Source organism: Thunnus thynnus, chromosome 16 (assembly GCF_963924715.1).
Source record: "Thunnus thynnus chromosome 16, fThuThy2.1, whole genome shotgun sequence".
Taxonomy (NCBI): Eukaryota; Metazoa; Chordata; class Actinopteri; order Scombriformes; family Scombridae; genus Thunnus; species Thunnus thynnus.
The window spans coordinates 19,145,642-19,171,917 of NC_089532.1; the positions used below are offsets into that span (position 1 = coordinate 19,145,642).

The window sequence follows — 26,276 nt, forward strand, 5'->3', positions numbered from 1 at the left end:
TTCCTCGGCTGACACCAACCAGACAACTGTCAGCTGATCCAGGAGCACTGGAGCCATCCCTCCCATCGTGTCCTCCTCCCCTCCTCCCTTACAGAGTCATAAACCTGTGACACCTCTCAGACACAGAACAGGAGTCCCTTTCTCTTTTTGTGCTGTCCTCCACACTCAGCCCTCCGTGCGCTCTTTAATTTGTACTGTTTTGAATCAGGCTAAACAAACATGCACCCTGTAGACAAAGAAGGTAAAGCGACGTCTTTCTTCCTCGAGCCATTTCTTAGTCCTTTGGCTCAATTCTTCACGTCTAAATTATGATGTCTACCAGCCTTTATTTACACCTTTTGTTCTTCGTCCTTTAACATCTTCTTCATCCTCTGTTTCAGCTCATATTCTCCTGCCTTTCTCTAAAAATCGTTACAGTCAGCTGTGGTGTTTCTAGCTGTGGACTCAGAGATTAAGCAGTTTCAGGCTTTCTGTTTTGAGCTGTGGTGAGGGGCTTCACAGGAGGAGAGGAGCGCCAGTATTGGCCCAGCGTCTGTGGTCTCAAACTCTGTCTGCCCCACAGCCAGGCCACACTCCTAGCTTCACTACTTCAAACTAATATCCTAAATAAGGTGTATAATTCAACTACATGGTGATTTGATGATGTGTTTTGTTTCTTGGTACAGGTGTGTATTTCTTTTTTTTTTTTCCTGGTGTTACCATTATGATTTTATCCTGCCAAAATATGTAGGAGATCCCACCTTATAGTTTTCCACTAATATAAATTGCTTTTAACCAACATTTAACAAAATGACAGGGCTATCCCAAGTTTACATCCCTAGTCGGAAAAACAAATCTGTTCTTCGAGGACTGGCAGCGCTTAAAAGGGAGCAGGCTTTAGCCAAGATTTTATCCATTTATAAGACTGACTGCTTATAATGAATATTGCTTTCACTGTTCCAGCTGTTCTTACTGTGGACAACTCTGTGGTGGATTTGGAGACCATTGAGGCTTTATATGAAAATGTAAGTATGTAGGAGAAGTCTGTCTAACATAATAAAGTAGCAACAAGGATGATGCTGTAAAGTAATTTGACAGGTTTGAAGAACACAACGAAAACCTGATTATTTTTATTGCTACAAATGAGTTTTATAAGTCTTATTATCAGTGCTAACAAATGTTGTTATTGTGCAGCCTCTTACACTGCAAAACTTTGAAGATTTCTACAGCATGTCACTCTCTCACAGAACATATTTAGTTGTATTGATATACATCTGTGTGTTATGTCTCTTGATAGAGGGCCACCGCTGATGAGATGGACAAGATAAAGAGACATTATGAGAACTCCAAAGAAGATGAAGTCAAACTGCTGGACAAACCTGAACAGTAAGATCAAAGTTCAAACATTTTATAGTACTCGAAGAAAATGAAATATAATCCTGAATCATGATAAACTTGATTGCACTTATCAAAGAAATAAAGGTGGACCTGAGGTACTGAGAATTTGATTAGCACAAAGTTGCTTGATATTGCACCCATTAAATTAGTTCAATCAAATTAATCAACCATGAAAGTATGACTTGATATGAGTCTACAAGTCATACTGGTATGATTCCAGTATGACTTGTAGGGACAAATATGATTATTTGTGCAATAAAAATAAAGAAGACTCATTTAAATATTGTACAAGCCACTCAAATTATAATCTTGGGATATTGGAAATATCCAACTATTATACATTGCCAATTCACTCAAAGTCTATATTTTTTATAAATGTCTTCTGGAACGTTTGTGTCTGCAAACGTGCATTCATGGACATTGCTTCAGTAGTTTCATCCTGTCAGGGTTAAGTAGTCCGGGCCGGTTAACGAGGCCTGGACCCAGCAGTGCCGCTCAGCCTGGCCTTCCTATTTCTATGTTTGACCAGAGCTGTCACTACGGCTGCCTGAGTCATCCCTACTCTACCTCCATCAGCAGGGCCTAATCACACAGGATGTTACCGCTCCGCTCCCCTCCGACACGGCACTGTTTACATAAGTCGTCCCGCATCAGGCCAGAGCTACCTTTGATCAATCGCTGTGCGCCGCTCGCTGCTTTCCCTCCACCCGACCCCGTGGACCTTTCAAACCCAGCCGAGCAGCACCACTCATGACTATCAGCTGCCTGCCTTACTGTGAGCAGCAACATTGACTCAGCCGCCCTGCATGGGGAAGCACGGCCTGCCAAGGACCTCAAAATAGTTCTTCCTGTTAGACATTTTGTTTAATTCTGTCATAACACATCACACCCCATTCTCTTCCACCTCCTCCTCCTCCTCCCTCTGCTCCTCCTCCCCTCCTGTTTTCCAGGTTTCTCTATGAGCTCTCCCAGATTCCTGACTTTGCGGGCCGGGCTCACTGTATCATCTTCCAGTCAGTATTCCTTGATACCATCTCCTCCATCCGTCGCAAGGTGGACATTATCTCCAATGTCTGCAAAGTAAGAACATCATGTCAAAAACAGTGTTTCAGAAAAGTGTCACTATGCTACCTCAAGGTTTACTGATCTATAAGCTGTGTGTGTGTGTGTGTGTCTGTATCAGGCGCTGCTTGAGTGCGATAGTTTGCGGGATGTAATGGGTCTTGTTCTGGCCTTTGGGAACTATATGAATGGAGGGAACAGGACCAGAGGTCAGGCTGACGGCTTTGGACTGGAGATCCTCCCCAAACTAAAGGATGTCAAGAGCAGGGTAACACACATTGTATAATTTAACATTCACAATGTTTCCAAAGTGCAATAATATCCTAGTAAATATTAGCTAATTTGGCTCATAAAACATATCACATAATATAATTTCTTCTTCAGGACAATCGTATCAATCTGCTGGATTATGTGGCTTTATACTACCTGCGTAATTTTGACAAGGTAAAGTACTGTCAGACAAAAATGTACACTCTTAAAACATTTATTAGTCAACATTTGTATATTTTATGTTTGTTTGTTTTTTTTGGTTCCAGCATGCTGGTACAGATAAGAGTGTGTTCCCTATGCCGGAGCCTCAGGATTTCTTCCAGGCTGCCCAGGTCAAGTTTGATGACCTCACCAAGGACATCAGGAAGCTAAAGAGAGATTTGACTGGTAGGACATGCCCCGTTGTACAAGTACATTCATTTTCTCTGTGGCTTAAACAGCACACCACATTGTATTTTATTGCTCAGGTCATCTTCGTTTCATTGTAAATCGGTCAGTGTAATTGTATACATTAACATCTTTCACCAGAGCAGTTTAAATGTACTCCTCTTGCCCTGTGCAGAGAGGTTTACGGGTGCATTCAGGACCCTTCCGGCCGTGTCATCATAACACTACAACCTCTCTTGTTTTTCAGAACAAATGACAGAACAACTAGCTGCAGAAGCATCTTTTCAACTTTTTTTTCTGTCTCCAGAGCACTTAAAAGCAGGAGAAATATCCACAAAAGTAAATTCCAGCTCATTGACGAAACATTAGAGTAATAATTGGCAGATAAAGAAGTAAACAAACTTTTAATGTTCTGTGCTCAAAGTGTCATGGGCGCCGAGCCACTCAGTAACCCAGCCAGCCAGTCAGTCAGTCTTGGCCAGGGCCATGCGCAGGTTAAAGGCGATGCCCCCCAGTGCCCCTGGTGTCTGTGGTTATTTAAATCAACCAATAATACGGCATATGAAAGCAATTAGATATGCTCTACAGCTCTCCCCTACGTTTTTTAGATCGCTGTTAAAGCCCTCTCCTCTCTGACCCGGGGGAAAAATACAAAGAGTCTACTAAAGTACTCAAGCTGTCACTCATTTATTAGGAAAAATGGAAGACCTGAAGACAATAAATGCAACATAAGGGCCCTCGTATTTGATCTCTGTTGCAGCACAGTCTGGCACAGTAGTCCTGAGGGGTATTAGCATCACAGGGCGAGCGTTGGATTCTGGATGTTTGGTGAGCTCCACCTATGACTCCCACCATTTTTATCCTCTCCAGCCGCCAGAAATAAATATTTATGCCTGGCTATTATAAACCAGCCTAAAGAAAGCAACTGGTCTTAATTATAAAGCTAACACAGATCGCTTCCATCCACATTGTGAATTATGTCTGACACCGAGGCTAACGCTGAATCACAGCTCAGTTTAGTCTCTCCGTTTGACTTACACAAGCAAGCCTGTCTGCCCCTCACCTGATCCTGAGGTGGCGACTGCAGCGGTTGCCAGTGTCTTGCCCTCCAGCCTTAGGTCAAAGGTCAGGAGACTCGGTGCTAACACACCAGACAGAAATCCATCTCTCCCAGTTTAGCCCCTTCTTCCATACTGACAGTTTCTCCGTGTGCATCCATGGGTGCCTGTCTCATCATACAAATATCATACAAATATTCTGTTTAAATCTACATGAGTGTGTGTGCAGGAGTTATGTCTTTCTGTGCCTTGATACATTCATGTATGTGTGTGTGCGTGTGTGTGTGTGTGCGCAGCGTCTAGTCAGAAGCGATGCTCAGGAGCGGGTCCCCGTCCGCTCGGCTGCCCTCTTGCTTGTGCAGAAACATGATCCTCTTTTGATGGGGCTTCCTGTTTGGGGAGAGGGTGATGACCTCTCTCTGTGCTCCTCTCAGGGGGAGAGGGATGAGTGGGAGGCCACAAGGATCTAAACCCTACTGTAGCACTCTCAGCTCCCATAGAGAAAAATATCATCTATTGTTTCATGCACAATTATTGTAATATAGTCCTTTCAAATTTGCACCCAAATTTGAGATTAGATTTAACTTAAAAATCCTGTAGAAGTCGGTCTCCATCACAGCTAATTGTACTTGAAGCTGCATTTTCAGATGACCACTTTCAGACCTACATAAAGATCCCTTTAAGTGCTGTGTAATTGCAGTGGACAGAGAGGCAGGGACGCTACCGAATGAAATAGGATCAAATAAAAAGAAACAGTCAGAGCTCATTTGCTGCTCAGGGGAGTTTAGTGTTTCACAGAAAGCCTGGCCCGGGTTAGACATTCATCACTGTGGCAAATCAGACAGTGTCCTGATTTTAAATGGCCTTTAATGTCAGCTTCGGGCAGCGCCTTTAGCCTGAGGTCTGTTTTATGACGGAGACTCCGCTCAGAACGCCATGTGTGAAGTCAGCACGCTGAGGCGCTGTCACCGCTCGTCCGACCAGACAAGACAGAAGCTATGCTGAATTTGGGGGATTTTTAGTAAATGATTGATTGTGCGTGAAAGGGCTAGAAGTGGTTGCCTCTTTTTTTTTTTTTTAATTTTCTTTTTATTTGCCGTTTTCACATACATTCTGCTTACAACTGGTACACAATGGCGTATTCTTTTCTCCATTCCTAATATTATAATATTATTCATTTAAACATGACAGTCTTCCTTAGTATTACTTTGGATCCAGATAGAGAACAACTGTGCCTACTCATACCTATCAAGAGGAAAAGTAAAATAAAATAAAATATAGAATATATTATTCATATACCTCTGGCTATATATCCACACATGGATACATATACACATGTCCAAAGCACAACAGTTATTCACAATCTTCCATACCTCATGGCCAGTTGAATTAACAGAGTTCTACCATGTGATCGATTATGCAGATATTGTGAAATAGAATAAAATTTTTAAAAAAACAAACAAACGAACCATTAAAGAAAACAGAACTTTTCAACATCTGTAGCTATGAAATATGAACTAGGGGTCTTTGTTCCTATGATGTACATCTCAAATAAAGTCTGATCTAGTTGGTTTTATGTACTCTATCCAATTTTCCCAAATTCTTTCAAATCTGTCCCTCTCCAGTCTCACAGAGAAAGTTAACTTTTCCATCCCATATATATTGTGCATAACCTCAACCCAGTCCTCGACCTTAGGTACCTCATTCTTCAACCACTTTCTGGTAATCGCTTTTTTACTTGCAATCAGCATTATTCTGTAAATATATTTGTCCCCCCATCTTGTTAAAACTATGCCCAATATCCCCAAGTATAACACCTCAAATGTAAGTGGAAGATTTACCTTCAATACTTTATCCATACACTTTTTAAGCTCCTGCCAGTAGGTGCGAATGGAGGGACAACTCCAGAACACATGGAAGTGGTCAGCTTTCTCAGCTCCACACAATCTCCAGCACTTTGTATCGTGATACTTTGACTGTGCTGGTGTTCTAAAAAATCTTATAATATTCTTCCACCCATGTTCTCTCCAAGATAAGGAACAGGTTGTTCTCCATTGCTGTTCATTTATCTCTTCCCATTCATCCATTGATATAACAATATTTGCATCCCTCTCCCACCTCTCTTTTATATACACTGTGTCTGTTCCCTTTAAGTCCTCCACTGCCTTATATAGTCTTGAGATAAGCTTCGTTCCCAATTTTGATTCATATGTTGCAGTAAACATCTCAATAATTTCTGTCCTCCTCCCACTTATGACCCCCCTCATTGTTTGCTCCAGATAGTTCCGTAATTGCAAATACCTATATTGGTCCGAATTTGTTAGGTGATATTGGTCTTTTAGCTCCTGAAAACTTTTGATTTTCTTCTTACTTAAGAGCTCCAGGAATATTGTAGGTCCCCTTTCCCAATTTTTAAAACTCTTATCTAGTCTATTTGGCATGAATTCAGAATCAAACCCAATCCATCTTAATAATCTACTTTGAGTTTTCAAGTCATTTTCCACAATTAATTTGAACCAGATCTTCAATGATATATCCATCCATGGGTTTGCCCCTTCTCTAATGTGCTTTCTCAGGTTACTATCCCCTATTATAGCCTGTATTGGGACCCCATCTGTTGTGCTGGCCTCTATCTCTTTCCATCTCGCTGAGTAGTAAGGATTGTATATATTCAACAATGTTTTTATTTGTGCAGCTTGGTAATAGCTCTTCAGGCATGGAAGTCCTAACCCTCCTTTGTTTTTGGGTAACTGCAGCGTTCTGTACCTGATCCTCGGTCTTTTCCCCTGCCAAATGTATCTAGAGATCATTTTATTCCATTCCCTAAATTCATCTTCTTTTAACTCCACTGGTAGACTCTGGAACAGGTATAAAATCCTCGGCAGTACATTAATCTTTATCACCTCCACTTTTTGTGTAATGCTCATATATGGTATCAGGGTCCACCTGTTAATATCTGATTTAATTCTACTAAGCAATGGATCATAGTTGATGGACTTCAATTGTCCCAAGTCTTGAGGTAGATTAACTCCCAAATATTTTAATGATTTTGATTCCCAATTAATTTTGTAATTATCCCTAATCGCTTGGCCTGGTCTATAGTTGAAAGTAATAACCTGAGTTTTTTGTATATTTATTTTATAGCCTGATAAATGACCATAGTTTGTGAGGGTTGTCATAAGTGCAGGGAAGGACGTATCTGGGCTTGTTAAATACATTAGTATGTCATCTGCAAATAGAGCTATCTTTTGTACCCCTCCCCCTATATCTACACCTGTAATATTTTCGTTGTGTTTTATCCAATTGCTTAGAGGTTCCAAAAATATAGCAAAGAGAAGAGGACTCGCTGAGCAACCTTGACGACAGCCTCGTTCTAGTGTAAAAAACTTTGAAAGACTCCCATTGATCCTGATCCTAGCTATTGGTTCATTATACAGGGCCTTTATGACTTTAATAAATGTCTTATGAAAACTGAACCGATCCAGCACTTTATATAGGAAGTCCCACCCCACCGAATCAAAAGCTTTTTCTGCATCTATTCCCACCACTACTGTCTCTATTTTATTTTTGATTACATGTTGCATAACGTGTAGGGTGCGCCTGATATTGTCTTGCGTCTGTCTTTCTTTTATGAATCCCGTCTGGTCTAAATGTATTATTTCTGGCAGAATTTTTTCTAGTCGTCGGGCTAAAATGGCTGTAAACAATCTATAATCTTGGTTGAGGACGCTAATAGGCCTATAACTGGAGCATTCCTGCTCATCCTTTCCCTCCTTCAGAATTACAGAGATGATGGCTTCTCTCCATGAGTGAGGAATTTCCCCCTCCTTCAACACCCAGTTAAATGCCTTCCGCAGAAGTGGGATTAATGTTGCCTTAAATATTTTGTACCATTCTGCCGTATATCCGTCTGCACCCGGGGACTTGTTGGCCTTAAGATTTGAGATTGCTTTATTAACTTCCTCTTCTGTAATTTCAGCAGTTAAAGCCTCATTCTGTTCTTCTGTTACATTTGGTAAATTTAAGTTCTCCAAAAATTGATCCATCTGGGTTTTATCACTAGCTTTCGGTTGGGCATATAGGTTTTTATAATAAGTTTCAAAGCATCTTTGTATTTCCTCTGTTTTATCCACTGTTGATCTTGTATGCGGATCTCTTATTTTGTAAATGTTATTTTTTGCCTGCTGTTTTTTCAGTTTATATGCTAGCAATTTTGTTGACTTACCCCCCACTTCATAATATCTTTGTTTTGTAAATAACAGTTTTTTTTGGATCTCCTGTGTGTAAATCTCATTTATCTCTGCCCTCTTTCTTTTTATTTCCTGATATATGTCCTCTTCCAATTTATCTTTATGTTCTCTTTCTAGCCTTTTTAGATCTGATTTTAATGTGTCAAGTTGTAGCTGTCTCATCTTTTTTAAGTATGCTGATTTGGCTATTAGCTTCCCTCTCATCACAGCCTTACATGCATCCCACAGTACAGACGGAGACACTTCACCATTGTCATTATCCTCTATATATGTCTGAAGTTCCTTCACTATTTCCTCCTTTGTGTGTCCTCTTAACATGTTTGAGTTTAATCTCCAGATTGTTGTTTTTTTCTCGCTCGCCAGACGTAGTGTTAAGTAAAGAGGGCTATGGTCTGATAGATCCCTCACTCCAAGTGGTTGCCTCTTAAATTGTCAATCAATACCAAACAAGATCATTCACATGCAGATAACTGCAGTAGAATGACTGTGATCTTGAGCCGTTCTCTCATGAGGCAGCATCTGAGTGATTTTGATGCTCACTACAGCCCAAACCTGAACACGAGTTAGTGCTCCACCTCATCTTCTGAGTTTGGCCTGATGCGTCTACCTGTCAACACAGCAAAAATGTAGGAGAAGGATAAAGGTTGATTTATGGGGAATGGAAAGGGGAGAGAGGGTCTTACCTTTCCGTACTCAGGCAGTCTCCTGGCTGGAATAGTACATCCTGCACAAAGGGGAGCTGGAAGTCTGACAGTCTGCTCGGGATTGTAGATAATTGGGGATCAGTGAGAGAATTCATTTTCCAGGTATAAATAACTGGAATATGCCAAGAACCGGGAGCACTGTACTGGTTTAACCTTTGATAAACGCACAAAGACTGTAAAATTTAAACTATTTTCCAAAGCACTTCCAAAAAATGTTTTTTATAACAGGGCGTGCTGATTCTACATGCAGGTATTTGTAAAACTGAAAAGAACTGTATTTGAAATAATATATTCAATTATTAGCTGGAACTGCAGTTCAGCTGTCTAAGGTGTTATTTGACAAAAAATGTACAAAAACAAAGAATCACACAAGTCTTTGGAAATTGAGGGAATGATGATTAAGATTTTGTCTACAGTTTCTGACATCATGGATTTGCGTGTCTCCCTCTCCTTCCGATGGGGCAACATTTGCTTACATTTCTGAGTCAGAAACACTCATCAAACAGCTAGTTTGCTCATCTTGTCGTGTTTGCACAGCCTCCCCATTTACCATTTAAGCATTTTCTCTTATCCACACCACAGTTGTCCATTGTCTTTTATTTGTGTGCCGTGAATTCCTGCAGTGGGGGGCTCTTGCTTACTGCGGTGAGATCATAAGCACAAATTGACATCAAAGTCACCCATTCTACAAACCACACAGGGTAAAAACTTTGGATCAGTTGTTTGTTTTTCTTCCCGTTTACTTCGCCGCCGCCACCACTGCCGCCCCCTTAACCCACAACTGTTGTCATGTGACCTCATATTACACAATAGCTAGTTGACTCTCTGACTGCTCCCGCAGAGATGTTGATGCATATTTGTAGGTGTTGCTTGTATGCCTCTGGATATCTGTGCGCTCTGTTTATCCCCACTGTGTGGCCCTTTCTATCAGTTGCTCTGGTTGAATGTGTTTGCACATTGTTGCTGAAATCTGGCTCAGGAAGAACCCTAATTTCTTCTTGTTTTGCTGCATAAAACACATAATCAGTGTCCATCGGGACTCTGGATTTGCAAATGACTTCTAGCCGCGCAAAAATTCACAGCGCCCTGTTAATGATTTGAATAATGTCAATAATTTGAATAATGTCTCGATGCAGACTGCATTAGCATCCCAGTTCCAAAGATGCTGAGTCCGCTACCTGTAATCTCATCTGTTTTCCCTTTGTAGTAACAGTGGAAGGGCTTTAAAGATCGGTGCTGTGGCTCCCATCATGATCCAGTCTGTCTGTGGTGGGAAACGAGTCCCCTGTGGCTTTACAGAGCCTGATGGGACAAACTGTGCCATCAGCAGCAGCAGAGGGTTCAGACTGTAGTGCAGTTTTATTTTTTTTTGTAAATTGGAAAATCAGTTTTGTTTTTCAAACTCTGCATCATCATCTCTCCCGAACTAGTGACAAACAGGGAAGCAGCTGCATGATATCTGTAAATATTGCCATTACAGGTCAGAATTCTACCCTTGACACAATGTATGGCACATTATTTCTATAGTAAAAATTGGTGTGATACAGTGTGGAGTACTAGATATTTGTATGAACTTCATTGATATACATTTTGATTCAGACCTTATACTTAACAGGGAAATCTATAATTTGTTTATGACTTACTGTTTATATGCAAATATTTAATGTACACGTCTATAATCCTTGCCCAACAACATAAATTGTTAATTTTGGTATCAATAAATATAAGAATGGTAATTGCATTTTTATATTGTATAATTAACTTCTAACTAGTCCAAATATAAACTCAACTTAATTATGACAAGTAAGACTAAAACTATATCCATTCAACCTCCTATTGCAAATAGAGACAACTACATTTTATAAAGTCTTGATATCAAATCAACATGTTATTAATTATATTATGATTAGTCATGCTACTGTATACTATATCCATGTTTGCATTTTAATCATTGAGTCAGTGTCATTTTTAAAACATTCATCTATGTTTATTACTACTGTGATGATTAGTCTGAATGTTGTATTATTTTGTCTTTAAGTTTTATTTTAATTGTTAAATTTAATTCAAACTTTTTTTCATTTAAGACATTAAAAGTCTAGTTACATTTATTTGAATTGTCACACAAGACATATAAAACTACATTTCTAAGCAGCCTGACTTTCTTTGTAGACAGACCTTTACGTTAATTATATTACTGAGCCATTGCTAAGAATTACAAGTCATTTACACACTTACTCAGTGATAAGAAATACACATTTTAAAAATGCTGCAAACATAATTATGAGTAGTAAGCTTAGATAAAGAAAAGACACAACTTTATGTTTACATACTTAAGGATGTATTACACAAAAACATATTTCACTGCCTCTGATTTCTCTTTGGCTTGTCCCAACAAAGTCTGAGGGTCTGTTTGTGCAAAAGTACAACATATCAACATCTACTGCTCCATTAAACACACATTTGACTTCACATTTCTCAGGCAAAGGTCCTTAAGTTCTAAGGTCTTACATCTAACCAGATACACAGCATCAGTCATTCTGTTGCAGGAAAACCCTGCTCTTGAACGCACTCCTCCAAAACTGTATTATCACTCCAAGACAATGTCCCAAACCAGAGCTTTTAGTTTTTATTCTTTACAGCTGCTGTGTTTTTGTGGGCTTCCTCCTTGCGGCCTTTGCTGTCTGGACCACATTTGGAAGAGAGCCGCCTCTAAATTGTAGACTTGCTGTTTTGAACACTGTTTTAATGGCTCCTTTTGAGTTGGGGGATTTCTGGTAAGAAAACGCGGTTTGTCCAAACAGGATATTTTGGTTGTCATGTTTGTAAGGTTGCCGATTTCTGTTTTTGATTTTGATAACTGTTAAAAAGTGTCCTGGAATCCAGACTGTGAGGCTGTTCACAGTTACTCCTCGATTTTAAAGCTCAGACGTTTCCTCTTTGATTTATTAAGACAGCCAATAAATGAAAGATGTAATAGACTTGAGTTTACCGAGCTGCAGGTGCAACGGCTCCACATGCAAACATGTGAGAATTAAACTCAGATCTAAAAGCGGCGACGCAGTGAAGTGAGACGGCGGCCAGACCTGTTAATGCTCTTGTTGTGTTGCAGAACTATTTAGCTATGTAGTCATAAGCAAGTTACGGTATTTATTGCAGCCATTAATGACTTACAGGTTGGAGGAATGTGCCAAAGTTCTTTCACCAGGCGTCTGTGTGCATGGTATCCCAGGTTTACAGTTGAGAGGAAATGGGAAAAAGTTCGGCTGGAACACGCTCACTCGCGGCTGTTTCCTCTGAGCTCGTGTGAGTTGGGTCATTTGGCACCACAAAGAAAACCGGTCCGCAAACAGCAAACAGATCCGCAGCACAAACACATTCAGACATCACTTCTGAGGGCAGAATACCCTCACTGGTGCTGTTTACAACTTCTTTCAACTTTCCTTTTCTGCCCTCGGTTTCGTCCCCTCACTGCTGTCGTTCTCATTCTTTATTCGTTTGTTTAGAGGAGTGCGTCTGAGGGTTGTCACCGACACATCCCATTTCTGTTTATTTGAGGGTTAGCTATAAAGACAGATAAATGTTTTAGCTTTTTTTTTGCATTTTAACCGAAGTGTTTTAACGTTAAGGAGCTGCATTCTCAATTTGAAGACAACCAAAGATTGTTTCAATCGTGTTTCTCCTCACCACATTTTTAAGAGACCTAATTTCAAGGCGTTAAATTTGTTTTCTTTGTTCTGAATTTTTTTTTTTTTTTTTTTTACCTCTGAATGACTTTTACATCTTAACACTTCTGTTTCTTTTCTCCTACTGCTTCAAACCCTCCATTCCTTTTATTAATATGTCATTTACCTCTTTACCTACCTTTTTATCCTCTTCCCCCCCCCCCCCAGCTTGTGAGAGGGACGTGCAGAAGGTGTGTACTAACTCAACAGAGGAAAACCTCCAGCCCTTCAAGGAGAAGATGGAGGGATTTGTCTCTGCTGGTGAGTCAAGCTAAGATTCTACTTTTTATATACAGCAAAACTGAAATATTGTTCCACATACGGTATGCTGGTTCTAAATACTTTATATACTAGTGTTGCTTCTCATTCTGTAGTCTTTTTTTAATTCCATGATATACAATCAGCAGTGTGGTCTTACGAAAGAAGTCATCATTTACTGTCTAAATGATGTAAATGAACTTTAATTCAATTTATTTGATGAAAAAAATCATTTTCTGCTTCATAAACCTGGTGTCAGGCAGGTCTTTTTCTTGGAAATATTATCAGACACAGGAATTAATGGAAATGATGTAGAAACAGAAAACAAAATTACAAAATGACAGATTAGTTCTTGAACACAGTGCATATACAGTAGTTGCACTAGTTTAGTTATATGCTTTCCCAGCAGCTATAGGGCCTATAAACTATGTTTGAATGTGTAATCTTTGGCTCCAGTGAAGTACTCCTCTACAGATTGTAATCACAAAATATTTTTTACCTTTCCGTCCGAGACAATTAGTGTCGTGTCTGTCAAGATGAGGCATATGTTGTTTATTCTACTCCCACTCCTTCCAAATCATGCATAATGACACACTCAGATACTGACAGTGATAATGGATCCTTGCTCTCAGTCCTGCTCGTAAGCTGGCCTGTCTCATGTAAAGTTGTGAAAGACACCAAATAAAATTCTCAATGTCTTCAAAGATGAAACATTCATTCAGACGGAGGATTTACAGCCAAGGAGATGGTCATGAAACCGAGCTTACACAGATAGAAAAGCCCCATTTTCACCCAGACACACAGCATGGGGCCTTTAAAAAGAGGAAGGTATAATTATGTTTTTTTGCCATGTCAGACAGTCAGCTGGGTGGTGCAGAATCTGTGTCTTAGTGCGTGCGTTTGTGAGCGAGTGTGTTTTTGTTCTTGCTGGGAGAGGGCGTCTCGGTGCGCTGTAAGACAGCATGAGGACAGGAGTCTACAGGCCTGTAGAAGGGATCACATTGCCTCTAACATGGTTCTCATGTACTCTCGGCTGCCATAAAGCTGGCAGGACATCTCTTGCTGCGGCCTTGTAAAGACTGGCCGGCCTCAGTGGATCAGGCCTGGGGACCACCGTGACAGGAGCAGAGCTTCCCCGGCAGACTCTGATCATCTAGCCGTCTGTCCCCTTTCTGACCCACACACGGTCGCTCTCATACTCTCATCTTTCTCATTCTGAATTATAGGCGTAGTAGCTGCCACTTTTGGTAACATACCGGTCATTTAAGAGCTAACGTTTTTCCTTGTATCACGGAAAGAATCAAGCCTACAAACCGCACTCTTGGACAAATTGAAAAGTCCCTTTCAAACTTTTTTTGTCCAGCTGGAGGTGAGTGGTAAGAATTTTAAACACAAGTACTTCGGTGGCTTAAGCATTGAAGGTAACTGTGTACACATCTCCATGAGTTATGGCTCACTTTTCATTGAAGTGATGGTCCATGCTGGGCGTATGACACTAGTATGCTGCTCCACATGCTTGATACACCAAAGCATTATTATACACAAACCTTCCACTGCATGTAAGTGAAAGCCTTTAAAGCCTCCAAGTTGGCCACATAAGATCCAGTTGTGCTTTAATAAATGTAGGAACTGGCTGGTTTGCCACCTGCTTGCACCCTCTGTCCTTATGGTAAAAATCACAATTTTATCTTGATGAGGGGACAGTTATCACACAGAACTATATCTTGTGCTGCAGATCAGTGCAGATGACTGTCCATAAGTCAGTATGTCTAGGGGTCAGTTACACACGCACATAGAAAAAATATATTTCTTATCCCACCTCTAGTGGTTTTGTATGATTCTTTGTCTTTGAGATTTGACCTCCACTTCGATACAGCGGTGGTGAACAGAATTTTGTTTGTGGTGCTGACAGCCTTGAAAAATGATATTTAAAAAGTTCAATAGCAACATTTTTCTGAAACAGTGTCCCCATTACTCTGAATAATCCAGAGAACATGCTGTCAGTTTCTTTGGTACAAAGTAACTCTAATGAAAATGATTCACAGTGAGCTCAGTGAATTATTCAGAGTTATGGGGACAGTGATTATTGAAATACATTAGTGCTTTTATTAGTGATCAACAATTAATTTTCTGTGGATCAACAGCAATAATTTTAAGTCATTCATCAAGCAATATTACTGTTGGTCGAACAAAAAAAGAGATTTGAAGACGTCACCTTGGGATCTCATGTCCATTTTTCACAATTTTCTACATTTGAAAAAAATAATGGACAGATTAATCATCAGTAGTGGCAGCCCTAATAGACATGTTGTTGTTGTTGCTGAACTTTAAAATGTTACTTATCAATGCAATGAGCACCACAAACAAAATTCCCTTCACTTCCATCGTATTGGGGTGGTGGTAGAAACCAAAACTGTTTCTTCATATTTGGGTAACCAGTTGTGCAAGATCTAATGTTTTGACACATTGTGTGTCATCATTAGAATCAAGTCACTTTTCAGCAGTCTTAGTAACAGACCAAAGTGCCTCTTTAACACAAGAACTAGATTACATTAAAAGGCTGATTGCCAACGTAACTTGCAGCAGGGCAGAGAGTCTCTCTATTGTAAAAGATTCAGATGAGGTTTCTCACAGGGAGATTGTAGCCATGTGCTTCTGGTTGAAGACTGAAAATATATGAGAAGTCCTTGTTTTGAGTACAATTCCTGAAAAGATGTTTGTTATTGCACACCAAGTCTGTGGTGGGATCATGTATTCTTCTAGTGGTTGTAACACAAATGGAAAAGCGCCATGACATTGTTCTTGTTAGTTTATCCACCTAAACTACTTTTGAATGCTAAAGCCTTGTTCAGTATCACAGAATATATGTGAAGGCCTCTGTGGTTGCCACTAGCTACAAAATGGCATCAGTTTGCAAAAGCACATCTTGAACATAAACTCTCCAGTGGAATACTTGTAAACCTTTCTTTCATAAACAGAATTCCTCAAGCTGTTGCCCATGCTTTGGGAGGAGCAGTGTGTAATCATCGTTCGTGATGATTCCATGACTTCAAAAGGCAAAACAAAGCAACAGTTCTCACATCAAAGTGCGGCGAAGGCTCTTAAACTCTGACTCATCAGGGAATGAGTGAATTTCTCACCCAGGTAAACGCTCAGGCGGCCGACCACAGAAACACGTGTTTGACATATTAAGAGTTTTGTAAATTGGGACTGACCTATAAGAAACAGGAATAAGGACATATTGTGTAGTAGAAGTTCTTCTTCATACCAAGAAAGTCTAACAGAGTATGAACAGATACAAACACAACTTTGTACTGAGAGTTGTGTTTCTAAGTAGCACTGACCCATAACCCAGCCTGTGGAGAAGCTCTCAGCAGGGCCTGCAGGTGAACCCAAACGCCCTGCACTCTGCCTCTTAAACTTGCCTGTGTGATCTCTACCAGGTCTAACAGGGGATACATCAGAAACCCAGTGATCCATTCTCTTGTAAGGTTCCTGCCCTTGTCCCATCACTGCTTTCGCTCCTCTTTGGAGCCAAGCCCTTCCTTCCTTCTGGACATTTTCTTTTTCTGTCTGTCTATTCTTGTATTAAGTCGTGTTCTCTGGATTTTACATAGTATCTTATCTTATTCAATCCTCTCCTTCGGAGCGATTATTTGAGGGATAGTACAAAAAAAAAAAAAGAAAGTGTTCCAGATCAGACCTTGCGGTTTGGCCATCTCTAATCAACCACCTTTTCATTTCCCTTTTTAATAGGAGCTCTTTGAAACCTCGGGGATATTCTGACGGGCATATTTTTCGTGTTGAATACGCGCCATGACTAATTGAAAACAAATTCCTGCTTTTAATCTCAGCTTGTGTAAGTCTCATTTTACTGGCTCCGTGAGGAAATGCATGTGTATCATCACATCCTCGTCCTCTGTTGCCAGTGACTCAGAACCCCACTAACCAAAATTCCACTTGTTCAGATGACCGTGAATTACATAGAACATGCAGAATTAGCAAATAACAGCTATCCAAGGAAGTCTGTTTTTGATGAAGTCTATGTGATGTATCTGTGTCCTAATTAGAGGTGGTGTAAGGGAGACAGAACAGGATGCTTTATGGAAATCCTCAAGGTCCTCAGCATCCCTCTACTAATGCTCTCCGTCTCTTTGTTATCTGGCTTCTAGGTAAAGCAGCGGTTTGGAAAAGTGTGTCAGAGTTTTAAAGCCCTAATTTATTGTCCCTCTCAGCATGCACGTCTCATAACTTTCTAGTTAGCGACTACTGGTTTCATGTTTACACAGGGAGCGGAGGAAGAGAAACTTCACACATCCTCTCACTCTGGGCCACTCTCTCTCTCTCTTCTCTCTCTCTCTCTCTCTCTCTCTCTCTCTCTCTCTCTCTCTCTCTCTCTCTCTCTCCCTCTCTCTCCCTCAGCCTCTCGGCTCCAGTGCCACCTCTGCACAGTCGCACCAGAGGGGTACCTCAGGCGCCAGCCTGACCCCCACTGAGACTAACGCCATTGGTCACGGCCCCTCTCCTCTTCCCCCTCCTCCCTCCATCCCAGACATGGTCACCCCCTCCCTTCATTAGGTTTACCTCAGCCCCATTGCCCACATACATGTAAAAAAAGGAGTAAAAGTAAAAGGGGTGGTTGGTCGGAGGCTGAAGCTCACCTTCTCCCAAAAGACCCCCAAACCTGCCTTTGAACAATTTTTTGGAGACTTCCCCCTCTTAAATCTTCAAGTAGGAAAGGTCCCCCATCATTGTAAAAAGGATGAATCTGGAAAAATGCAATAAATCTGAGATCACAGGCACTCTCTGGCCCTAGATAAATTCTTGCACCTCGGCCTGGCCCGCCGCACACATCTGCCTTGCATTTAGACACTTTTACATGGCAGGAGTCCACAGGAGCCTCCAGTTCTCAAGCCTCTCTGCTCAACCCTGCACCCCTGCTCCAGCTCTGCTTGGAACATGCACATGTACAGTATGTCGACACACACACACACCACACACACCTCCGCGAACAGACCACTGCTGCCTGCCCCAACACCAGGCGTCACAGGCTCACACTCCCATGCGTCAACACACGGAGGCATGTCAAACTTTACAATGTGCTTAACTGTCACTTGGATAACACGCTCCCTGCGTCAGTGACATCTCAACCCAGGAGCTGTTCTTCCTCTACTCTCCTCACTTGACAACTAAGAGGATGGCTACTGAACACAGCGCCATCTTCTGGACCCCGCTTGTTACCTGGGATCCGTTTTTAAAGTGGCTGTCGGTGGAAACATTTGCCCCCAGTGGTTATCTATGTCACCAAAAGGCCCATAATCTGCCCTATGACCTGTCTTAATCCAATATTTTCTTCTTCTTTTTTTTTTTTTTACAGCTCAAAAGGAGCATTCTGCTGAAGAGGACCGGCTCAACACAGCACAGAAAAGGTAGGAGCCCAACCAAAAAAATGAGATTCATTCAAAATTGTAATAAACCATTATATCTGCTTGGAAATAATCTCATTCCTGACCAGTGTATCATTGTCGTGTTTGTGTTAAAATTCCTGTAAAAACACAAGGGAGGTCTGCCAAGGATTGCACACATCACATAGCAGCGTTGAGTCATTCGGCATGCTTCACATAGATAACCGGTAGCTTGTATCTGATAACACTAATGCTTGCTATTTGTATAGTTGTTTACAGTAATATTAGCGCCAGCTGATAAGGGTTCTGGTAAGATGCAGGAACTTCTCAGTATCTTGGACGAAGTCTGAAACTTCAAACTACGACTAGAAGTGACGTATTTTAAAGGATTAAGCACCATGTTATATATGCACAAGAGACCTATTTATACACCTGTGCTAAGCCTTTTGTGATTTGTCTTAATGAAATATAGATAAGATACATATGTTTTGCAGAAACAGCAATAGATTTGTACACACAAATAATGTTCAGCATACCGTGTATTAAGCCCGAGCGGCCCCTGCGTCCTCCCCTGCAGCTCCTATCAGTCTTATCTTCCATGTTTTGTGCAGGAGACTCCCAAGAGTCTTCTGAGACGTCAGATTTATAGGCGTGAGACACACTGGCAGCCGCTTAGCTCGTGTTTGGGCGAAATCATATCTGGAACATTTCATATTGGAAAAAGATGGTGGAGCAGACAAACAAAGCAAATAGATTATTTTTGCCTTGTTTGGACAGAGAGCAGAATTGTTTGCTTTAAATCGTAACTGTCCCACTTCCAAAATAAATCATGAAAGCACATAAAGGAGAAAGTGAAAGACGCCGGAAATGGAAGAAAAGAAAATGGAAACTATAAACAATCAGGAAGTTGATTGCTTTGGACAATACTATAACTCAGCGAATGGTTCCAAACTGCTCTGTTTCATGTTGATGCTTTTAAGCCAAGAAAATCACTGAGGGACGGCTGAAACTCTCGCTCTCTGTCCTGGTCCCCCACCCTCACCGGTGGTATCTGTATCCACTGGACTGACGTGTGTGTGTGTGTGTGTGTGTGTGCATGAGTGACACCACTGTAATGAAGGCGTTGAACTTGGTGGGGGAATATTGATCAAAAGGGCCCCACAGCTGACAGCACCTTTGACTTTTAATGAAGTTTTCCTTTAATTTCATCTAAAGAGGGGGCTGGCTGACTGGCGCTAGGTAGAGCGAGAGAGAGGAGGGGGCTCTCTCTCTCTCTCTCTCTCTCTCAGGTTCCCACAGAGCCACCTCGTAAAAGTGACACGCTGTTGATGAATATGGGCGTCAGAGGGCTCACCGGGCCCTGGGTGGGCTCTCACATCTGTGCTGGATGAGGGATCCTCACACAAACGCACAACAGCAGCAGTGGCAACATTATGGCTCGCTGTTAATAAAGGAAATAGACAACACATCCTTAGTGCTACCTAATACCTCGACCTCGGCCTCATGAGGAGTCAGTGAGTTTAGATGCCCGTGAGTCAAAGTCAACCACCAGCGAGAAGGAATGAGTGATATTGTTGAACTAATATCAAACCTCAGTCAGATTTGTATTTTTCTTTTCTTTTCTTATTAAAATTTGTGCTTTGGGACTGTATCAATAAAACTGACTGGATTTGATCAGGCAGTTTCTGGTCTAAACTGGAATTTAAGACAATTTTATTGAGGCAAAGTTCTTGTTTGGCTTCTTTTGTTAGATGTCGAAATATTCTTCACGGTAAGGCATTGAAGAATTATTGGTTTAGTACCGTTTTGCAGGTATCGTATCGGCGCTAGCATTGGAAAAATAGACAGGCCCAATAGTTTTGCCAATATCAATATATATCTAATGAATATGGCAAATGTATGTCAAATCAATATAAATTATCTAGCTGATGTTCAGGGCAGTGACCTGTGTTCCATTTTTATGTTTTGACATCAGACAAAACTTTTCACACATGTAAAACGAAAACTTCAAAACTTAATTTTGCTCATTTTTAATCACAATTTGTTGTGAAATATGGATCCCATGGACACCAGAATTTTGTGAAATGTGAAATCTTGCTATCATTATCACACAATTCCGCCACATATATAAGAAAATATTGAAATAGCTGCCAGGCCCAGCTAGTGAGGAAGCACCTTCTGACACACAAGGTGATGTTTTCATTGAGCATAATTGTAAAAACGGAGGTTATTTGGGCAATATGGCTCATCCGTGGTGAGTGACAAGGCCTTTCCCTCAACATGCAGTCCTAATTTGTCTGGTTCTTGTTTGGGTTCCTCTGAGGTTTTCTGGTTCTGTCCACATTTCCATCTCATTAAATTCCCTTATACCACATCATGCTCAATTTCATTTGGCGCAACTCTATTCACCATGCAGCTATGGTTTCATTAAAGCTAGCTGGTATATTATTTTACTCGGGCGTTTCATGACGTCAATGGCGCAAAACGACTTTGTGCCTCTGCTGAATCAGCCAACAACACGGAGTTTACTTCTGTAATCTTTTTACTGGGGAAACAAAGGAATGTAGAGTTGCCTGTCCAAATATTTCCCTGATTCTCACGGCTGCTCATGGTTTTGTAATGGGTCTTTTTTTATAGCTGTCAGTGAGGAATGCCGGCTGTGGGCGCTGCAGTAAACCCTCTCACGGCAATGGCATCATAGCATGGATCACAGAAGTGTAGGCGTGTGTGTGTGTGTGTTTGTGTGCAAGTGTAGCTAATTGTTCTGTGCTCCGCAAATGAACAAAAGTCCTGCTTGATTTTGTTTATGTTTCGCAGGTATACTCGCATGTGTGAGCATGTTTGCATCTGTTTTGAGTGAAGGTTTGTGTATCTGCTTGTTGCATATGCTCGGGAGAGTTAAAAAAAAAAAAAAAAAGCAAAGGCACTGTTGCTTGATTTGTGCGTGCTTTGACATGATGACCCAGGGTCAGAGAGGAGCTGATGGAGAGGAGACCCTGTTCATCATGCCAGAGCAGGCCAGGCTGCAACACAGCTACCTGGGACGGCTCGTCTGTTTGGTCAGTCCAAACATCCCAGAGCCATGTTCCCTTGATTTCTTTTGTAGAGCACAGGATGATCTACAGTGCTTTTTTTTTTTTTTTTTTTTTTTTTTGAGCATCCCAGCAAAATGACGCATCACTGGGAAATGGGAAGCAGGCTCATGCAGAAGCTGCTTTTTTTTTTTCCAGCTTTTAGCAGGCCGTCTGGGCAGCATATTGTACCATTTCACTCTGCGCGAACGTGTCTTAGATTAGCGTCGCGAAAGCCACCTAGCATCTGGAGGTCAGGGCCTATCTTGGGTGTCAATGGGACAGGGAGCATCTCTTGAATCATGGCCCCCTTTTATCAAGCCTTTGACAGGCACGGCTAGAAAATGTCTTTCATGTTTGGGTTAGTGAGGGAATCTGAAGCAGCAGGCTGCTTTTCATGCCTTGTGTGTGCTGCTGAGAGCCTTGCAAAGAGTTGAGATTTGGTTACAATTGAATTAGACTGAGGGGCTGGCCTACAACAGTCTGTCCTAGTGAACAGGGGGAGAAAAAAAGGGAATCTGTTTATTCACATAGAACTGATGTGTCTCTGTGTGTTTTATGTGTGCACACCTGTCGGTTTGAGCTCACATGTGCGTATATCAAATCATATTCACATCTTTGATTGTCTGCCAGTAAATATGTTTGTGGAGCTGTATGTGTGAGCTCCACAGTGTGTGTGTGTGTGTGTGTGTGTGTGTGTGTGTGTTGCTGTGTCTGGAGGAGCGGCAGCCTGTTCTTGGCTGTCTCCGTCTCCTCTGGCAGTCTTCCCCTGCAGGCCGTGGAGGTCAATGTGATAATGGAGCCGCCGCTACTGGCGCTCCCCCGTGGCCCAGCAGGGTGGACACTCTGTTTCCAGCTCTGTTTCTCGCCTCTCCGCCTGACTCTCCATCCATCATTTTCTGTGCGTGCTCCGTCTGTACCGGACTCGTTTTTATCCTGAATTTGTTGTTTGTGTTTCCTTGGCGCACACGCCTTCGCTTCCTAGTATTTTTTTAACCTTCCTTTTAGTTGACTTCCGTTTAGTTTGACTTGTCTGATTTTATTTATAAGTGTTTATGTGTGATAAGACAGCACTCGTTCTGTTTTTCCCCTACAGTTTCCAGGACATGGTGAGCTACTTTGGGCTTAAGCCAAAGCCCGGAGAGAAAGATGTAGCCCCGAGTTACATCTTTATGTTCTGGTACGAGTTCTGCAGTGACTTCAAGAACACCTGGAAACGACAAAGCAAGAACATCTCCAAGGAGAGGTGAGCGCTCCCAATTCTTAAAAAAACACAAACATGGCTTCCAAATTGAGGCTAAACCATCTCATCCTCGGATCAGACTCCATGTCTCCGTCACTTTCGGATAGATGCTTAACAACCTCTAGACATCACTTCAAATTAGCGCTAATTGTGCGAGGGTGATGTGCAGATGCTGAGCTGTAATTATAGCAGAAAGGGAGGCCATCAAAGAGGAGGCAAGCGCGAGTAGCTGAGGCCTCGGTCCTGTGTCTGAAGGACTTGGGCCTGAATTTATGATGTTTCCTCTGACCTGAGGCGTCATGTTGGAGGGAGGGGGGGGGCATTCCACCGAGGGACAGCAGACCCTCCTGGCGGCCGCCTGGCTTTACTAGCGAGCGGACGGGGGCCTGTAGCCGTTAAAGGCTGCGCGTTATGGGAGAACTGATAAACACTATAATGATGCTGGACATGCAGCCCAAAGGGCAGGAGCGCTGCACGTGCGGGACCGAAGCAAGGAGCTGTTATTGTCCAGTCACGGCTCTTCCCGCTCCGCAGTTGTAGGTACATTTGAATTTCTTCAAATTGTAAATGGTTATATTATGAATCTGAGCTTACATTTGTCTCCCAGTGAAATGGATGAGTTCATGTTTTCACAGCCCTGCCACAGAGCCATGTGCTCTCTCTTAATTGTTTAGTAGGTAATCATGTCCCACATTACTCACAGCTGATTGTGCTTATGTACAATTAACTTTATTTTAAATACAGTTGGGGCACTCATAAAAGCCAAGTGTTTTTTAAAGGCTGCCTCATTATCTCATCAACCCACTGTCTTTCTCTACTGTATCTCGCTTATGGGGCTTTCACTGGCCGCAAACTCAAGAGGATTGGCGTGTGTGTGTGTGTGCGTGTGTGTGTGTGTGTGTGTGTGTGTGTGTGTCAGGCCCTACGTGACTCCATGACACAGGGTGCCCCAGTGAGATACTTAAATGTCTCGCTCTTACAAACAACTTCACGAGGACAGAGTGATGAGAGGCTATTGACTTTATATTGTTTTCATTAGTTACACAAGCACTATCTTTATGATTTAGTTCCAGCGCTCTCAGAGTGTACTTCTGGTTTTAAAGGGCCTGCATATATCAAGTCCTTGCGGATTTTTTTTTTTTTTTTTCCGTAGGTTGAAGGAAGCTCAAGAAAACATCAAGAAGATCACGGCAGAGAAAAGAGTCGAAACCAAGAAGATCAACGCCAACAGTTTGGTAAGGACTGCGCTACAGACTGTATAAGCAAAGAAATGGAATTTCCAGATAGCTGATCTTCCATACACTGAATCTTTTTGTGGTTCTTGCCAACAGAAAGAGAGGCTGCGGCAGAAGGAAGCCAGCGTGTCGTCCAGCTGAGTGCTGGAGAAGATCACAGACGAGAAAGTGTGCAGGCCTCGTCTCTCCTGCATTTAGCACCTGCCTCAATAACACTGGACTGCCCTCTGTGCCCCGTACGGACTCACAATAAAACCTCGTCGGGCTCTTACTTCTCCCACTGCCGTAGCTCTGCCCTACTAACAGCACTGGACACCCCCACCCGTCCCCACTTTACACTCCGCCACCCTCACGTTGAGCTCCCTCCGCAGTGAGGATGCGTGGCTGACACAGCCGAAGTGATGAGAGTCTGAAAAGCCAAAGGTTGACCTCATTCATCCAGCATGGCGTGACCTCTGAGTTCCCAGCTTGTGAAAGGTCTCAAGGGGTCAGTGGGATTCACAACAGTGCCAGCTGACATATCCCCAAGGTTCCTTCTGGGTCTCAAGAAGCTGAGAATGTAACATCAGACACATTCAGAGTGTTAAGACAGATTGTTGTACAAACAGATTTGGCTGCCTGGAGATTTCTGCTCAGAGGAAAATCCCTGTTGACTAAAAAACAACCCCTCTCTCTCTCTCTCTCTGTCTCAAAGCAGTAAGAAAGCAGCGGCCAGGGTCCTTTTGCTGTAGCGAATAGCTTTTCATTCACCACGGCTCATTAAAAAGTCTTGTAAATACATATAAGCAGGGACCGTGCAGTTTAGTTCTGCCGGATGAGCAATATGATAAATGATCTGCGCTGGGCTTCGAGCGCAGATAGAGACATGTCGTGTATAAATGTGCGCACGCGTACAGATCAGTATGTGGAGGAGGTTTCACTGTGTCACGCTGCACTGCGCTGCACCGCACCAGACTGACCTCTCCTGGGTGACGGCCGGAGAAGAGCAGAACCCACCTAACCTCGGCCCCCTCACACACACACACAAACATGTCCTCAAAAATGTCAGAAGAACACAACAGGTCTTGGCCATAAACCCACTCACCCATGATATTAAATTAATTCATTTTATTAATAGCTATATGCAAAGCTATTAACCTCTTATTGATTGCTGTACATCACGTCGTGTCCGGCACACTTTGAAGCACTTTCCTGCTTGTAGTAGCTGTGTGTTGTAGCTCGCTTTAAGCCACACTCCCCTGTTATGGTAACTGCGTGCATTTTTCAGATGTATTGCACTTTTTTGCACCTCTTTTCCTATGCAAGGTTATGTTTTTCCTTGTTATAAGATTCATTAATTGTATTGTCTCATGATGAAATCCTATTAGATTTTTTTTTTTTTTTTATTTCTAAGAAAGTGTACCAAGTTTTATTTTCACAAATGTAAGATGTAACCACGTTCCTGTGTCATTCAAGAAAAGTCTATTTATGTAAGGAAAGATTTATTTTATGCCAAAAAAAAAAAAACACCACACATTAGCTTTGTTCCCTTTGAGGCTGTATTTTTATGAGTTGTAATTTAGTTGACTGAGAAGCTGCCTGATAGGTCAGTCAGATGAAAGATATATTTTCACATGGATGTCACTTGTGTGTAGAATGAAGGCGGTTGCCTTTTCTGTTTTGGGTAGTTCAGAACATTCGAGCATATCACCTGAAGCCATGTGAGTTGTTATACCTCAGACAGACTTCCATTATCAGAGTATCCATAAAACTGCACCTTGAATTACTTTTTTTACCCTCTAAAGTCTGTGACATGTGCCATTTATTTTGTATAAAAATCTCAATATTTCAGAAGCATTTTACTCCAGTTTGAAAAAGAAAAGCGAGCTGATACTGACCAAGGAATTGTTGAAGCCTCTACTGTATGTATGTCAGTTTGTGTAACCCTCAGTAGCTCTCATGTACAGTAGGTGCTCTGTAATTTTATGGAATTGTTTTAAATTTCAAGAATAAACTCCCGGATGCTGAAAAAACCAGACTTGTTTTAAATGGAGACCTGACCTTTTAAAAGACGTGTTAAGACAATTTCTCTCAATTTAATGCTGACAGCACTTCCATTAAGCTTTTAGAAGCACCCAAGAAAATGTGATATTTATTTAAGAAACCTGAGTCATCAAATGGATTTGATGATTCATAATTCAACTGTTCAATGAACTATGAGTCAGAGTAAAGTAGCTCAATCAAGCCTCATTTTA

The 26,276-nt window shown here is 41.7% G+C and overlaps 1 protein-coding gene across 2 annotated transcripts in view; it reads left to right on the plus strand.

Annotated features, from left to right (window-relative positions):
- The window catches only part of LOC137200480 (formin-like), a 54,793-nt gene extending 28,739 nt beyond the window's left edge, over positions 1–26,054 (plus strand). For both annotated transcript variants that reach the window (XM_067615357.1, XM_067615355.1), the window contains 11 exons: positions 943–1,004; positions 1,277–1,365; positions 2,328–2,457; positions 2,561–2,707; positions 2,824–2,883; positions 2,976–3,096; positions 12,999–13,091; positions 18,466–18,517; positions 22,661–22,810; positions 23,961–24,042; positions 24,139–26,054. In XM_067615357.1, the coding sequence (XP_067471458.1) occupies positions 943–1,004; positions 1,277–1,365; positions 2,328–2,457; positions 2,561–2,707; positions 2,824–2,883; positions 2,976–3,096; positions 12,999–13,091; positions 18,466–18,517; positions 22,661–22,810; positions 23,961–24,042; positions 24,139–24,183 (1,031 nt within the window). In that variant the 3' untranslated portion in view covers positions 24,184–26,054. The remainder of the gene's footprint in view (positions 1–942; positions 1,005–1,276; positions 1,366–2,327; positions 2,458–2,560; positions 2,708–2,823; positions 2,884–2,975; positions 3,097–12,998; positions 13,092–18,465; positions 18,518–22,660; positions 22,811–23,960; positions 24,043–24,138) is intronic.
- Positions 26,055–26,276: the final 222 nt, after the last annotated feature.